Source organism: Rutilus rutilus, assembly GCF_951802725.1.
Source record: "Rutilus rutilus genome assembly, chromosome: 1".
Lineage (NCBI taxonomy): Eukaryota > Metazoa > Chordata > Actinopteri > Cypriniformes > Leuciscidae > Rutilus > Rutilus rutilus.
Genome location: NC_140209.1, coordinates 30,627,370 through 30,644,192, shown reverse-complemented (window position 1 = coordinate 30,644,192; position 16,823 = coordinate 30,627,370). Strand labels below are relative to the sequence as shown.

Below are 16,823 nucleotides of genomic sequence, written 5' to 3'. Positions count from 1 at the left end.
ACATTATTTTCACATGTAGTCCTGTCTATACAGTTGTACGACCACTGAGTGTTGTTTTATTTCATTATAGCATTGGCAGTAAGATTGAAAGCCTAGTAATCACTTTCTAAATAACTATTTGTCTTTCACTTTTTCTATCAGCAATAAAGCTCCTATTTTTTCAAGAATGAAAAGGAATGTTATTTATTGCGTAAACCGACGGGATCTCTTCCATTTCAGCAAAGACTTCTCATCTACACACTTGTTATTTATTCTCTGTTCTCTATCTAAATGAATGCATTTATGCATTTAAAGGGATTATTCACCCAAAAATGTATTAAATATGTAGCCTAGAAATCTAGACGCACCCTAGCGGCAGCAAAATTTATTTTGCAGCCAGTGTGGTCTAGCAACTCTCCGTTGACTTTCGAGCTGGAAAAACCAAACTCAGGTCAGGCCAATCACATCGTGTATAGAGTAGGCGGGGCGGGCTTAACATAATGACGACAGAGTTGCGACGGTTCCCTGCTACTTGAAAACAAAGAATGGCTGCTGCTGGCGAACAGTCTTTCGAATCGGCTTTGGCCGCGACTCTGGAGGACTTGGAGTTAAGCTTTTCTTTGAGAAAAGAGCAAAGAACGGCACTTAAAGGGATACTCCACTTTTTTTGGAAATAGGCTCATTTTACAACTCCCCCAGAGTTAAACAGTTGAGTTTTACCGTTTTCGAATCCATTCAGCCGATTTCCGGGTCTGGGGGTCCCACTTTTAGCATAATGAATTGAACCGGACAAGACCATTAGCATCTCTCTCAAAAAAATAACAAAGAGTTTCGATATTTTTCCTATTTAAAACTTGACTCTTCTGTAGTTACATCGTGTAGACCGACAGAAAATGAAAAGTTTCGAAACTCTTTGTTCATTTTTTTGAGAGAGATGCTAATGGTTTTGTCCGGTTCAATTCATTATGCTAAGCTATGCTAAAAGTGGGACCCCCCAGACCCGGAGATCGGCTGAATGGATTCTAAAACGGTAAAACTCATCTGTTTAACTCTGGGGGAGTTGTAAAATGAGCCTATTTCCAAAAAAAGTGGAGTATCCCTTCAAGTCATTTTTAAAAAGAAAGATGTGTTCGGAGTTTTGCCGACTGGATACGGCAAAAGTTTAATATACCAACTAGCCTTCTTCGTTGCTCTGATTGGTTGTAGCACTATCCTATTGCGTGCAGAGGGATTTTGAGAGACAACCGTTTATCCCGCCCCTCGGATTGAGCCGTGCCAATGGTGAGTTGCCAGACCTAACATCTTGATGTAGGTCTGGCTTGCCACGCTAATAAATATGTGTAACACATAATATATTTTGAAGAATGTTGGTGACCACACCATTGTATGGAGAAAAATACTACTGAGACGTTGATAACACTGATAAATTCTCAAATTATTTTCTTTTATGTTCAACAAAAGAAAGAAAGGTCTGTAACGGGGGTGAGTAAATTATTTTTATTTTAACTATCTATTTAATTGTTGGCCCTAATTTCTTCAAGAAACTGTAATGCAAGTTAATGCAATAGTTTTTATAAAATATAATGTAATCAAAAGTAAACAAATAACAGTCTGCAAATAAAATAAAAACCGTACAGTTGGCATACAACAAATAATGCTGACATTTTGTTTCAAACTTTACACATTTAAATGTAGTTTCTACATTGTCAATACTTTATAAATTCTGCAAGTATAGTTGGCGGACATACAAAATATCTGTATTTAGTCAAAGTTTATGTTACTTTGTCAACTTTACAAGTAAACACTAACATTCCTATAAATCAAGTAAAGCTGGTCGAACTGAGAAATAAAAATGGGTTATATTGTAATATGAACATTTATTTGCTGTCTTCACAGCTCTCATTTCCCTGTTTGCTTTTGTCCCGCTGGTCCAGAACCTGCTGTTCCTCACCGATGACTGGACGAAACTCCAGAACCCCTCCTGCCTGCAGCGCTATGTGCCACTGCTGTCCCTGATGGGCCGACGAAGGACATGTGTCTGACAGATACACCTGCCACTCATTCTGCCCCGCTATTTCCTCAAAGGTGCACCTCACCTGCAGGTAACGGTCCAGCACAGAGAGGAGAAGATCAGGGATTTCACTGTCCCGACTGCCTTCACATTCACTCTGAAAAGAGAGCATGACCCTGCACAGGCCCTGGCCGTCTGCTCTGTTCTGCTGGATCTGTGTGAGAAAAGCAGCGGTGTCGTGCAGGAGGGCCGCCACGTGAGCCACAGGGCCCGGGTCGTCCTGCAGCGGCCCTTGCAAATACCTTTCCAGACAGTCCACGATGATCAGGGAGGGAGGAGACGCGGCATCGGACGCCAGCTCGTGAAGAGACGCCACATCCTGAACCAGCTCCTCCAAAGTCTTCACATACACAAACTTCACGTTCTGGAAGTGAAGATGCATGAAAACATATTATATTTGGCATGTTATGGTGCATTTCTTGCCATATGCTTTCACTTTTCTTTAATCTAAACAAAATGTCTGAAACTATGCATTTCCTGCACTTCTCGTTTATTGCCTCTTTATAATGAATCGCTTGTTTTAAGTTGCTTTGCATAAAAGCGTCCGCTAAATGAATAAGTGTAAATGTAAACGTCATATGGTTTGATGTGGTGAGAATATAGAGCTCGACTCGAGGAGGAAAAAGCACCTTAATTTTATTCAGAGGCCCAAATGTGCAAAAATATGCAATTTAGTGCAGATGCTGATATGGTTTAAAAGTAAGATGATATTCTGATAGTTTGTCATGTAAATCATTGAATCAGTATTTAGACTGCTAACATAAAATGCATATAAATATCAGTTGTGATCTGCTTAGTGCATAGTTTTATGATCAAAGCTCAGTAGTTTTAAAACATAATGCAACGCAATACAATAAAATAAACATTCCTCAAAAGTCTAATGGATCATATCTGATTAATTTGAACATGATTTGTCTTTAAAAAGCGTTTACTTTATTTTCACAGAAAAAAAAGACGTGTATCATTTACGACATGAAGAGGGGGCGTTTTTACAATTATTATAAAAGGTATTTTACTTAATATAATGTATAAAGTATCACGTGACACAAGGCATATTGTGTGCAACAGGTTTTTCAGCAAACTTTTGATCATGTCGATAATTCGCATGTCTGACTGAATGATCTTGTGTTACATGTGTTTTATTATTATTATTAATTATCTTGTCTCTCTTCAAACAATTAATTATTATTACCTTCAGACTCTCTAGTTTTAGTCCAGGTACTGAAGCCCTGAGAGAAACCGGTAGAGACTGAAAAGGGGTCTGTGTGAAAAACAGCACTTTGAGCCCCAGATCTGTGGCAGCTGTCACGGCGGATAGAAATAACACAGATCTCGTGATGTTTACGTCCCCGAGCACTAACGTGTTGCCTTCTACACGAGAGGGAAAGACCAAATCACTCGTTCCAGATCCTGGTGCAAACCGTCTGAAAACGACTCCCAAAATATCAGCCATCACAATTTGCGTAAAACGGTTGCTATTACCAATTATTCATTTGAATGCGACTTATCTACATTCTACCGCAACAACGTGAAGATAACACGCATCATCTTCTCCCGCGAATTTGACGTTCCACACTGCCTTCTGTTGGAAGGACGCATCTGATTGGCTGTCATAAAAGAGAGCTCACGGTTGATTGGTCAAACCAATGTGTCGAATCAAATACAAATTAAATGATCTTTGCCTTAATTTCGAAAAATATATATTTTATCGTAAATAACACGCAGGATTCATCTACAAAAATATTAATCTAATAAAAAAAACTAACTAAAATAAAAAACGGAATAAAATAAAATGCAAAAGAAATCCACTTCCTTTAAGGCAACACACAGCACTTCCCTTTAAGACAAAACATAACAACTCAACAGCTGATACAGAAACATGGCGGCGGTAAACACCGACTCGAAAGCCACCGGAGAGCAAATTAAAGCCATTTTGCGCCGGTGCAGGGGTCGCCCCCGACTGACGGACGCGGACCGGGCGCAGCGGCGGCTGGAATCGCGGAAGAAGTACGACGTGCGGCGCGTTTATCTGGGAGAAGCACACCAGGTGTGGAGCGAGCTGCGCCGGCGCACGAGCCTGAGCGACGCGGGGCTCGCGGAGTATTTAATCCTGCTCAATTCTGCATATGGAGAAAAATACCAGCAAAAATACGGCGGGTGGGTAACTCAGACTCGATAAGTGAACCATAAAAGCCATACTTGATCATGCAACACTCAAAATCAATAAGTTGAGTAAAGGTAGCATTGCAATTCAGCTGGTTGTCCAATAAATTAATTCATGCATGCATGTCTGGGCTGTAACTTGTGTGCACAACTACTACTCTTGTCTGATACTACTGTATGCAAGTGTTCTTTGTTAACCTGAATCTGCCATTGATTTATTTTAGTTTGTTTACATGTATTTCTCTAAACTAAAAAGGACCAAGCAGTGTCATGTTATTTATTGACATGTTTTCCTGGAGAAATACAATACTATTCTATACATGGTATAATACAATACCATACTACACATGGTATAGAGTACAATACAATACAATACAATACAATACAATACTATACTATACTATACATGGAAAGCTGTACTATAATAGTACCATTGTAGCTTCTTGAAGTATCTTAGAGTATAATGCAACCACGTTGTACATGAATATGGTCATAACTTAGTATACCAGGACATTTCCAGGTCTTATACTTATATGAATGCATCCCACAATGCAATGTGCTTGACTTTGCCTTTCATTTCTGCTGTGATGAATTAATCTAATAGGTTCCTTATATAAGTGAATTGTCATTAGATCATTCATGTTTTTCCAAACCCCTTTGACTGACTTGTGTGGAACACAAAAAGAGATATTTAGCAGAAAGTGTAAGCTATTTTCAATACAATGAAAGTGGATGGGAACCAGAGACGGCCACTAGTTAGCTTGAACCTTCATGTAGCTTTTCTTTTTAACATGGATGATGTAAACATGTCTCATGTGTTGTGATGGGCAGGAGGAAATCCAATCCTGAACAATGCAGCAGTCACAGGAAAGGTGAGTCATATTTATATGCATTATATTGGTTTCATATAAGAGAATTGCTTGGTGTCAATAATTGTGAAAATAATGCCAAGAAACATGCCACATTGGTAACTATCATACAAAGAAATTAGGAACTCATGCAAAATGAGAGAACCAACAAAATATTAATAACTGATGATTATGTTGTAGTCGATGTATGCTTTTTTCCTGACCTTTTGCTTTTCTATGCTTTTTTTTATTTTGCATAGTAAAATTTGTTAAAAAAATTAAAAAAAAACTTTTTTACTAATGTAGTTTGCCTTTTTGTAGCTTTAGTTTGCCTTTTTTTTTTGCCAAATAATTTTGTTAGATAAATACCGTAACTATTATTTTGATCATATTTTCCTAATATTTTGATTGTTTAATCAAAGTTGTAGGGTCTTTAAAAACAAATCATTCCAATCCAATCTTTTGCACACTGTATGCTACCATTTAAATATTTGGGCTTGGTATGATTTAAAAAATAAAAATGTATATAAAATACAGTAAAATCATAAAATATTATTACAATTTAAAATGACTGTTTTCTATGTGAATAGGCTATATTGTAAAATGTAATGTATTCTTGTGATCAAAGCTGAATTGTCAGCATCATTACTCCAGTCTTCAGTGTCACATGATCCTTCAGAAATCATTCTGTTATGATGATTTGATGATTAAGAAACATTTCTCATTATTATAACATATATTTTGTATTTATTTCTTATTATTCTGAACATTTATTCTTATTAAGAACAGTTGTGCTGCTTAATATTTTTGTTGAAATCATGATACATTTTTCATGAATTTTTAATGAATAGAAAGTTCAAAAGCATTTAATTTAAATAACTTTTACTGTCACTTTTGATCAATTTAATGCATCCTTTCTGTATAAAAGTATGAATTTATTTTTTAAGGAGAAGTGCTAGTTAGTGTGCTGTGTATTAGTCTCTGTGAGTGAGTAAGATCGAGACTGTTTCTCCTCTCAGGGAAGAAGGTGTCCGCCACCAGCCTGCAGGAAGTGGTGAGCTGGTACCAGTGCCACTGCCAGTCCTGCCCACATGAGCCTGAGCTGCAGGCGCTGGAGCCCACCCTGGGGTTATCTACATCTGCACTGTGGCAGTGTGTGGCGGGTCACTCGTTTGTGCAGTGCCTTCCCTGGCCTGCAGGAGGAGAGTCTGAGTCAGATCTGGAGGACAGTGTGATGGAGAAGGATGAGGAGGACAGGCCTCCAGAGAAGAAAGATGCTGACAGTGAGAGGAGGAGACTACAACACCACGGGCGGCTGCAGGGTATGGAAATCTAAAACTCTTTTCAGTATCAAACCACCTAGATGTGAAATAAGGAAGAACCCCCTGAGATTTTTAGGTTCATATTTCAATAATTTAACTGCATATGCTCATGTTCACTCTTCTTTTTTCAATTCTATTTACTTTTTTTAATGATTTATATTTAGATATTTTTATGTTTTATATATATATATATGTATGTATATATGTGACCCTGGACCACAAAACCAGTCATAAGTCACACGGGTATATTTGTGGCAATAGCCAATAATACATTGTATGGGTCAAAATTATCGATTTTTCTTTTATGCCAAAAATCATTAGGATATTAAGTAAAGATCATGTTCCATGAAGATATTTTGTAAATTTCCTAGCGTAAATATATAAAACATTTATTTTTGTGAGTGAATGCAGCACAATCGCCAAAAAAATTGACAACTTTAAAGGCGATTTTCTTGATGTTTAGAGTTTTTTGCACCCTCAGATTCCAGATGTTCAAATAGTCGTATCTAGGCCAAATATTGCCCTAATCTAACAAACCATACATCAATGGAAAGCTTATTTATTCAGCTTTCATATGATGTATAAATCTCAATTTCAAAATTGTGACCCATGTGACTGGTTTTGTGGTCCAGGGTAAAATATATATATATAAATATATATATATATATATACATAAAAAAAAAAAAAGTAATATTATTATATATGTTATTTTATAATTATTATTATTAGTAGTAATAGTATTAACTCTTTAAAAAGATAATAATTAATAATTGTCTTAAATTCTTCACTTTCAAATATTGAAACCTTCAAGATTTAACATTTCAAATCTTCAGGTGTTTATTTTAGCAGAATACTGGTGAAATGCTGTAAACTTGGAGTGTTTGAAAGTATGCAAATGTATAAATAAAGTCAAGCAAGCACACATAAGCAAGCACACACTTACAAAATATGCAAATGCATGTTAAACTCGCAGCACATGCAGATAATTTTGTGATTGTTTTAGTATTATTTACGTACTATTATATTATTATTATATTTTTATTAACATTTGATTAACTTTTATTTTTATATTTTCAGGTTTCATTTTAATTTTGGTATATGTGCTTTTATTAAAAATTACTTGTAGTTTATTAATGTTTCTATTTAGGTTTATTTTAATTATATAGAATTTTTTTTATTTTTTTTAGACCTTTAACATTTTTATTTAGTTGGGCTACATTTCCTATATATATATATATATATATATATATATATATATATTTTTATAAATGATAAATATCTGTATTATTTGAAACAAGTTTTAGTTAACAATAATAATAATAATAATAAAGAAAAAACTTGATCATGAGCTGCTTGTGATATTCACTCTGAAACACACAGGCATCAAACTATAAATTTATTTAATTAAATCACAACATTTTAATTGATAAGTGTTATTTTAGTATCATTGAGATACTATTATAGTTTTTATTAATATTTTGATTCAATTTTTATATATTCCGTTCTCATTTTAACTTTAGTTAAAGGTTTAGTAATTTTGTTGTGTGTTTGTCATTTTTAAAGAGGATAACTCATGTCTTGACGGACATGGATTTTTTAAAATTATATTAATATGTTCCATGAGGTTCACTTATAATGTTAAAGTTTTTGCACACACACAAAAAAATTAAAGCTATGCAGAGAAAAGCTATTTTCAATTCATTCTCACCCTCTGTCTGAAATGATCTGTTTCTAAGGGGCGGCTCCTTTAAGGCTTGTCATTAAACGGCCACTGTTATAATTGGCTTACGTTATTGTATAGGAAACAGTATCAACGACCACTCGCTATCGCAAGGGAGTTAGTGTTTTGAAGACATTATCCATAGAAAACCATGATTTACAGACAAAACGTTATGAGATCATTTGGTCATATGTAAATGTATTTGCATGTGTGATGTCACAGGTCATCCTATATCAAAACGAGCTTTTTCTGGAGCTTGATTGAATAAATATTTTGGTTATAATGAGGAGGATGTTTTAAGCTATGGAACTTGCAGGATGTTTTAACGGAACTTTTTCCGTTTTGTATTATTTAATTAATTATTAGCTTTTCATCAACTCACAAACCCCCATTTGATCAAATTGGATTTAACATTGAACAATGAATCTCTTCTCTTCTTAATCTTAATCAGATGCAGCCAATGAGTTGGAAGACGATGATGAACACGCATCCCGGATGGAGCATCAGATGACGTGCACATCCCTCAATGATCTCCCAGGATCCCCTGCGGCCCACAGCAGTCCTCCCGCCTCGGAGCACTGTCTGGGAGACCAGGCCGTGTGGGAGATGGAGGTGCTCATGAACCGAGAAGCCGAGTCTGACGGAAAAGCCTCGGATCGGGATGCGGCGAGAGAGGCGGACCCTGTCACGGAGCAGGCGGACCATTCAGGAACATTAGAAAATGAGGAAAAAGGGGGAGGGGGCTCGGAAGAGAGATATGAATGCATGGTTGTCACAGCGCCCTTGACGGACAGGCGGGAGAGGGAGGATGGAGAGGATAGTTCTGGAAAAGGTGCGGAAGAGAGCATCCCGTCGTTGGCGGCCGCCTCAGCACAGAGCGAGCTATTCGAGCGTCAGGATCTGCAGACGGTGATGGGCGAATGTGAGCTACCGGACCAGCACTCCACACTGGAAGGATCTCAAGTAGGTCAAAGGGCTCACAAGAGACACACTAGGGCAGGGGTTCTCAACCAGGGGGTCGGGGCCCAATGGGGGTCTCAGCAAACTATAATGTTTGGAGGATGACTTTAAATATAATTTATATTAATAGTATTAATATATTAAAATATTCTATACTTTATATTGGGGGCCCTTTGAATCAAAAAGGTTGAGAGCCACTGCACAAGGGGGCCACAAGATGACTTATAATTTTAAAGCATATTTTGTCTTATTTTAAATAATTTTAAGTAAAAAAAAAACACTTTAATTGCAAAAAACTAGAAAAGTAATTTAAAATTGTTCTTAATAAAAAGTGTAAACGCTGAAGAACATTCAGTTATTGAATTCTTATTCTGGATTTTTTTTTTTTTATTATTATTCTTAATGGCTTATTATTATAAATATAATATATAATACTTAGATACATTGATTTAAATGTCTGTTTCTAGTTTTTGTTTATAAAGAGAAGAAACTGAAGTGTTCTTGTTCAGATGTTGTCTATGACAATAGGGGGCCTTGGAGTCAAAAAAAGTTGAGAAATACTGCTACAAATAGCATACTTCTTGGTATACTGCATACTATTTCTGCTGCCTGTATATTTGGATTTCTCACCAGAAATCAAAGGAAAGAAATAATATTTTGCCTAAAGAAATTAAGGCTATTTTTAGAAAAAGTAGTATTACCTTTTTATTTATTTTTTATTTTTTCTAGTTTGTGTTGTTCCTTCAGATTTAAATGTAAAAAATGTGTTCAATTTTTAATGTGATAAAACAAAAGTAATATCAGCTGCAATCTCCTTGACACATTATTTCATATGTTCATATATCAATATATTCATATTCACATCAGACTGGGCCATCTGACCAATCAGAGCAGAGTATCTCTCAGAAAGGAGTTTAGAGAGATTTAATCCTTTAATTGAACCATTTCAGACACCGTGAGAAAACAGCTGATGCTGCAATGTATATTATAAGAAAATGAAAGTGTTTTTTTTATCTTGGATGCATATAAACCTATTCTAGGAGACCTCCAAAACATAATATGGAACCTTTAAAATAGCGTAATGGGGCACTTTTTACATTCTTACTAAATGCCACACTTTTTTCGGTGAAAGAACTACTAATGAAGGATAATTCTTTTTTTTCTCAGCTGCATGTTGTTGCAAAACTTGACATGCAAGTCAATACTTTTTTTACTGTTGTATTGCTTTGTTTTTTAATTGTTGACATATGACTTGTTTTTCCTGCCACACACATTTAAAGTCAAATTAAAACACCATAAACCTGTTTATGGTGGACTGTTTATCACACAGCTATCATATGACTTCAGGAAAGACACTGAATAGAGTTTTATGGACCGGTTTTAAGATACTTCTTGTCCTTTTTGGGTACTTGACCGCCAAACACCACAATTTACTTTCATTGTATGAATAACAGCAGCTCGCAGATTCTTCAGGATATTCTATTTTTGTGAAAGAAATATATTCATATAGGTTAAAACAGTATTTTCACAGTTAAATCCTACTTTGATGAACTCTTTGTATGATTTCACCTCTACTCTATTTCTCCCTCCTGTAGCTGATCATAATTACAGGTCCCAGTTACGAGGCTCTGACGTCTGAAGGCATTCAGCTGAACGTGGGCAGCGGTGATGTCGAGGAGGTCACATGCACTCTGATCGGAGATATGTCGTATAATCAGATGTGCCAGTCAGAAGCACCGTCACATCCCAACATCGACTCAGGTTTCAGTCCGATTAACATCAACGGCCACCGCTGACCTGTCCTGTATTTCAGCTCTTAAACTTGATTCATAAGACAATCATTGTGTTCTAGCAATGTGTGTTTTGAAACAGTTTAACCACTTTTAACTACTTCCTTATGAGTTTAGTGTCAGTTTAACCAGTGTCAGTAATATAAGCTATTTTAAGGATTTTGATCTTTAAAATGGCAATATTATCTGTTGATGTTTAATGGTTTCAGATCTGGGTGAGAAGCAGTTGTTAGATCCCGGTGAAGAAACTCACTGTTCGAAGAAACTTCAGCAATCTCTCAGTAGGTCAGTCAAGTCTTGGCACAGTAGCCACTATAAAAACATAAAACCTCTTATTTCTGTTTTACTACTTTTTTCATCTTTTTTTTCATCAGCTGTGGTCAGTACGATTTTTAAGATATGAAGATATTAAACCGTATAGCAGCAGAACTGTCTTAAACATTGATAATACTAATACATGTTTCTTGAGCAGCAAGAACGAAGAAAGAAATCAAAGAAATACAGCCTTGATGAGCATAAGATACTTCTTTCAGAAACATTAAAATAATTTTTGAACGGTAGTGCATATTGACTCAAAATCTTGGCTTTAGACATAAATTCGTAATTTTGTACACGCCTTAACTGTTATTGTTACGCCTTTGTTCACATGCCTAATTTCCAAGAAATGAAACAACTCCTTATGATAGGAATTTTGATTCTGGGAAGGGAGTCTTCAGCATTTTATTGTTTAGATTCATACATGACATACCTTTTAATACACCTCTAACCTAAAAATGTGGAAATTGATATATGCATGAAAACGCTTATTAGAAGACATGGCCATTTTGCTTCTTTTGATAGTAAACAAGCACTTAGGGAGGGAGAGCATTTTCACATTTAGCTCCAAAACTCTGGAATAGCCTTCCTGATAGTGTTCGTTGCTCAGACTCGCTCTCCCAGTTTAAAACTAGATTAAAGTTGCATCTCTTCAGCCAGGCATTCATATAATATTTTTAATCTTACAGTTAAATCCAGTCTCTAGTTAATAAAAGCCAGAGGAGAACTGGCCCCCGACTGAGCCTGGGTTCTCCCAAGGTTTTTTTTTCTCCATTGGGTCACCTGATGGAGTTTTAGGACACCATTAGGTCACTTGATGGAGTTTTTCAGTTCCTTGCCACTTTTGCCTTTGGCTTGCTCAGTTGGGGATATTCTGGGGATATTTAATCTGATTTTATCAATCAATAAATTCCACTAGAAACAAACCTTGTTGTATTATTTTAATTTAATACTGTGAAGCTGCTTTGATACAATCTGTATTGTGAAAAGCGCTATACAAATATACTTGACTTGACTTGACTTGACTTAGAACATCTTAGCTACTATACAGCAACCACCCACGATACTCATTATAATCATTGTTGTGGCTAGTTTTTGCACTATTAAAAAATCAAACTATCATATATTATGGAGTGTGCTTTATTATTTCCCAGCGGACTAAAAACTCCTCATAAATGTTATGGCTCGTCGTGTTTCATAGGCCACATGTACGTTAATTTGGACACGTTTGAAAACACTATTTTCATTTGTCAAGTTTCTAGTCCACACTGAAAAGATGCTCAACTTACTGTGTACGCGTAAAATGTAATAAAAGCTCAGTGACATGATGACTGAGAGAGCAGACATAATAAAGCTCTCACACTATTCATCTGGCACAATCATTTTATTAGCAAAATGTGAGCTTTTCTCATTACTTACTGGTGCGTTCAGGTCAAACTCAATCGGCATTCCATGTTTGGTCTAAAACACAATTGAAAAAAGATGGAAAATAGCACACTTGATCAAATTCTTTTGAATCAAGCACTGCTGAAGTTATGTTTATGTTAACTCAAATGCAGCTGGGCTCATGTTTTGCCACAGAACAGCAATTGCGAGTAACTTTTTGCAGGAATGTAGTATGAAGATCGTACAAAGTAACATATCTTTAGCAACAGCACCGTGAAAATAACTAGCATATAGCATATAGTGTTGATGTCTATGGGTAAAATATGCATCATATGACAAAACATGTTATTGTTTTCAAATACTTCAGTTTTCGCAGTTTCACGAATAAGGCGTTTTCAGATCTATTCGCTTGCGAGAGCGTCTTCAAAAAGCTCAGTTTTCAATCAGTTTTTGTCATGGTGTGGACGGAAGCCCAAAACCTAGAGAAAAAGATGCATTTTCAAATGTAATAATAACAATAATAATACATTTTATTTATTTGGCGCCTTTCTGGGCACTCAAGGTCGCCTAGGGACCAAATGTAGACACAGCCATAATGTCATGCTCTATGAAATGAATTGAAGCCATCAACCGTATCTGAGTTCATGAAGTCTTTGAAATGTGATTTGATGTCATTTCAGTGGTGTGTGTTTGTCTGTCAGGTCCAAGAGGAGCCGGAGGGGTCCAGTAATCGAGGCAGACGGCATGCTGAAGATGTTCCACTGTCCGTATGAAGGCTGCAGTCAGGTGTACGTGGCCATTAGCAGTTTCCAGGTGAGCTCATGTGTGTGCGGTGCATGTCTAATGAGCCTGTGGCCAGAGAATCCCAATGCCACTGCGCAAACAGATACAAATAGACACTGGAAATGATATACCCTGTGAAATGCATTGATGTAAACCTGCTTTGTCTGTTTTATTGTTCATCACAAAAGAGACGCTCTAATTGTTCAGTGGACCTTAGCAACAGGAAATAAAATACACTTTCCCTTCGCACAGGACGGGTTAAATATTGTGGATGCTGGGATATAATTCTGCTAAATATTTATTGAGATGGTTAATTTTTGGCTCATCAGATTAATCACATTGATGATTAATGCATATGTAATTACACATGTGGGTCAGCTAGTTTTCTGAGAAGGCTTGACACTCGAGCCAGATCTTATGCTCATGTCAGACGAGGAGCATTTATAAAGTACTGGAAACAAATCACACTTTCTGCTTCTGGCTGCAAGATGGATCATGATTTCAACAGATGTTTTTCTAATGCACGTTGGACAGAATCATGTGAACCTCGTGCACAGGAAGGGCCGGACCAAAGTCTGTCCTCATCCAGGCTGCGGGAAGAAGTTTTATCTGTCTAACCATCTTCATCGGCACATGATCATACACTCAGGTACAGACATCAGGTATTATTTGTGCTTGTGGTGCTCTTTACTCTGTTAATCCAACAAACACTATAATTGTCCACATCTTATTATGAGATGATAGCTAAAGTTCTTATGTAGAGTTTGTCCTCGTCAATTTACATGCATTTACAAATTAAACATTTTCTTTCTTTTTTTTATATTCTCTTGCTGTAGTTTAGGTGTAGTTTTTTTTTTTTGTGCTTTCTAGTTTTTCAGTATATTTAGATTTAGGGTATGTTTACACAACAACGATGCACTTTTTCCTATAAAAGCGTTTCTTTTGCATGTTTCGTGTACAGATGACAGCATTGTCACAACAATCCCCTTTCACATTAGCCTGGGAAAACCCCCATGGAAAACCCAGACAAACTTCCGGCAAATTTAGATTTGCTCTGCAAGTAGTCTGGCAAAGAGCCCATTCAAGCCGATTTCTAATCCGTCCAAATCGAGGCACCAGTCAGAAACGTTGGGGCGGGCTTTACACGATGACGATCGCTCTGATTGGTTTTAGGTCTATCCAATTGCGCCCAGAGGCATTTGAGCGACGTCCGTTGGTGAAGCGCACCAACTTTTAAATGCATTATTATATTCAAATTGCAAACACATGAGGACAGTCTCCATGAAAGACCCACTGGCAGATGAACGTGCTACTACATTTCTCTCCGAAACGGTAGGAAATTAAATTAGATTTAATAGAGGATTTTAACTGTGACAAGATGATTGACAGGGCAGTTTAAGTGACAGGATGCATGCGACAGATCCGTCTGATAAAGATGACGAAGTAGTATGTCCCAAAGCTTGCCTACTTTTTTGCTACACATTCAAAAGTAAATACCTTTTCTTCACAAAAAGAGTACATACTTTTATGGCGTAGTGTAACTTAGGCGAATTGGGACGCAGCATATGGCTTTAGACGATGAGGATCGCTCTGATTGGTTTTAGGTCTAACCAATTGCGCCCAGAGGCATTTGAGCGACGTCTGTTGGTGACGCCCCTTTGGAAATGAGTTATTAATGAAGCTTTGCCAGACCACAACTCAGTTACTACTGAGAATGGTCTGGTTTTAACCAGGCTACTTTCACATGGATCCGTGAAAACGACTAAAAATGCTGCATTATTCATGCCAGGCCAGTAGATGGCGACGTGACTTTGTAAAGAGACGCTATGCACCTATAGACTGAACATGTGATCCACATGCGCATGACGTCACCATTTTCACAGATTGACTTTTACATGGAGACAATAATGCTACCGTTTTCAAAAACGTGCACTTTGAAACCCGTTTTCAAAAGTTTGCGAACCTTTTCAGGCCCCCAAAACACCATTGTCGTGTAATGGCCTCGTAGTATTTTATGGCTGTCAAAGTTAACTGATATTTCTTTTTGGATCTGATAGGTCTGATGATCTGAGCTTATGCACCTTTTTTAGGCGAATAAGCTTGAGTGGACTTTTTTTCACTCAAACACTGAGGTGCTTAAGCTCAGATCAATGAGGCCTATCATTGGATCAGTCAGATCCAAAAAGAAATACAAAACCTGTCCTAACTGAAAAGAAAACAAGTGGACAAAAAGATTGAATCCAATATTTGCCAATAAGATATCATAACAAAATATTTATAAGCAATTTAAAAGGCGGGTCATTTTTGACCCTGAACACTAAACTAGGTAAAGGATTTTCAACACAGCACATAGGTTAAATAGATGCTTTTTTATCAACTAATGATATTTAGCAGTAATCAAAAACATATTTACCTTCTTTCATGCAGGTGTACGAGACTTTATCTGTGAGACTTGCGGCAAGTCGTTCAAACGCAAGAATCATCTGGAGGTGCACAGACGAACACACACGGGAGAGACGCCGTTACAGTGAGTTCAAAGAAAGAATGATTCATATTGGCACGTCTGCCATATTTAATATGGGTCACGTCATACTGGACGTGGTTACTTACAAGGAAAGTGTGTTTTTTTTAACCTGTTTTTTTAACCTGTTCCTACAGATGTGAGATATGTGGATACCAGTGTCGACAGCGAGCGTCACTCAACTGGCACATGAGGAAACACACGTCTGAAGCCCACTTCAACTACACATGCGAACACTGCGGCAAACGCTTCGAGAAACTCGACAGCGTCAAGTTCCACAAACTCAAGAGCCATCCAGACAAACAGTCGACCTGAAGGACGCTTAAAGAGAGAGAAAAAGATTTATAAAGGCTGTTGAACAAAATGTTTCTTTAGCAGCAGTAATTGCATTTGTGCACTGTAAAAATCAGGAGCTGCTTGATTAATAATCGAATAGAGGACAAATGGACCGGCAAAAACACAGAGAGACATTGATCGAGAGAATCAAAACAATTTGTTTTCTTGTCTGTCAAAAGTGTATTTCTCATTCCTGTGCTGGACACGGGAAAACAAAACTACTTCTGCTGACACTGCATGAACAAACATGTTAACGTTTACATCTGTTTTTTGTTAATCCCATATCTTAATCATACAATCAGGCTGATATAATTAACCCATGTCTGCTGTACCTTGCAGAAAACCACTGCTTCATAAAACCCTTTATTTGACATTGTCTTGTCCAATCCACATTTTTAAAAACTTTTGTAAGGAAATAGCATTGTATGTAGCCCGAAATATTCCTAGTCATGTTATTACATATCATCATATATTTTAACAATTCAAATTAAGATACAATGGGTCTTTGACGGTTGTGCAGTTTCCCCATACACATAACCATCAACATATCTGTTTTTATCATTTTACACTTTACAATAAGGTCTCATTTGTTAACATTCGTTATTGCATTTGCTCACATGACCTAATAA

General features: G+C 36.8%; 2 protein-coding genes across 2 annotated transcripts; one reads left to right on the top strand and one right to left on the bottom strand.

Annotated features, from left to right (window-relative positions):
* Positions 1-1,394: 1,394 nt before the first annotated feature.
* Positions 1,395-3,649, bottom strand: swsap1 (SWIM-type zinc finger 7 associated protein 1). Its single transcript, XM_084385924.1, has 2 exons — positions 3,243-3,649; positions 1,395-2,414 (listed from the first exon to the last, which is right to left on the bottom strand). The coding sequence occupies exons 1-2, from the start codon at positions 3,501-3,503 to the stop codon at positions 1,857-1,859; spliced, it is 819 nt and encodes a 272-aa protein (XP_084242050.1). The 5' UTR covers positions 3,504-3,649; the 3' UTR covers positions 1,395-1,856.
* A 131-nt stretch (positions 3,650-3,780) lies between these two features.
* znf653 (zinc finger protein 653) lies at positions 3,781-16,565 on the top strand. The gene is made up of 10 exons (XM_084385912.1): positions 3,781-4,207; positions 5,045-5,085; positions 6,081-6,383; positions 8,555-9,066; positions 10,659-10,824; positions 11,063-11,138; positions 13,256-13,367; positions 13,872-13,986; positions 15,765-15,864; positions 15,996-16,565. Exons 1-10 carry the CDS (start codon positions 3,930-3,932, stop codon positions 16,171-16,173), a joined length of 1,881 nt encoding a protein of 626 aa, XP_084242038.1. The 5' UTR covers positions 3,781-3,929; the 3' UTR covers positions 16,174-16,565.
* Positions 16,566-16,823: the final 258 nt, after the last annotated feature.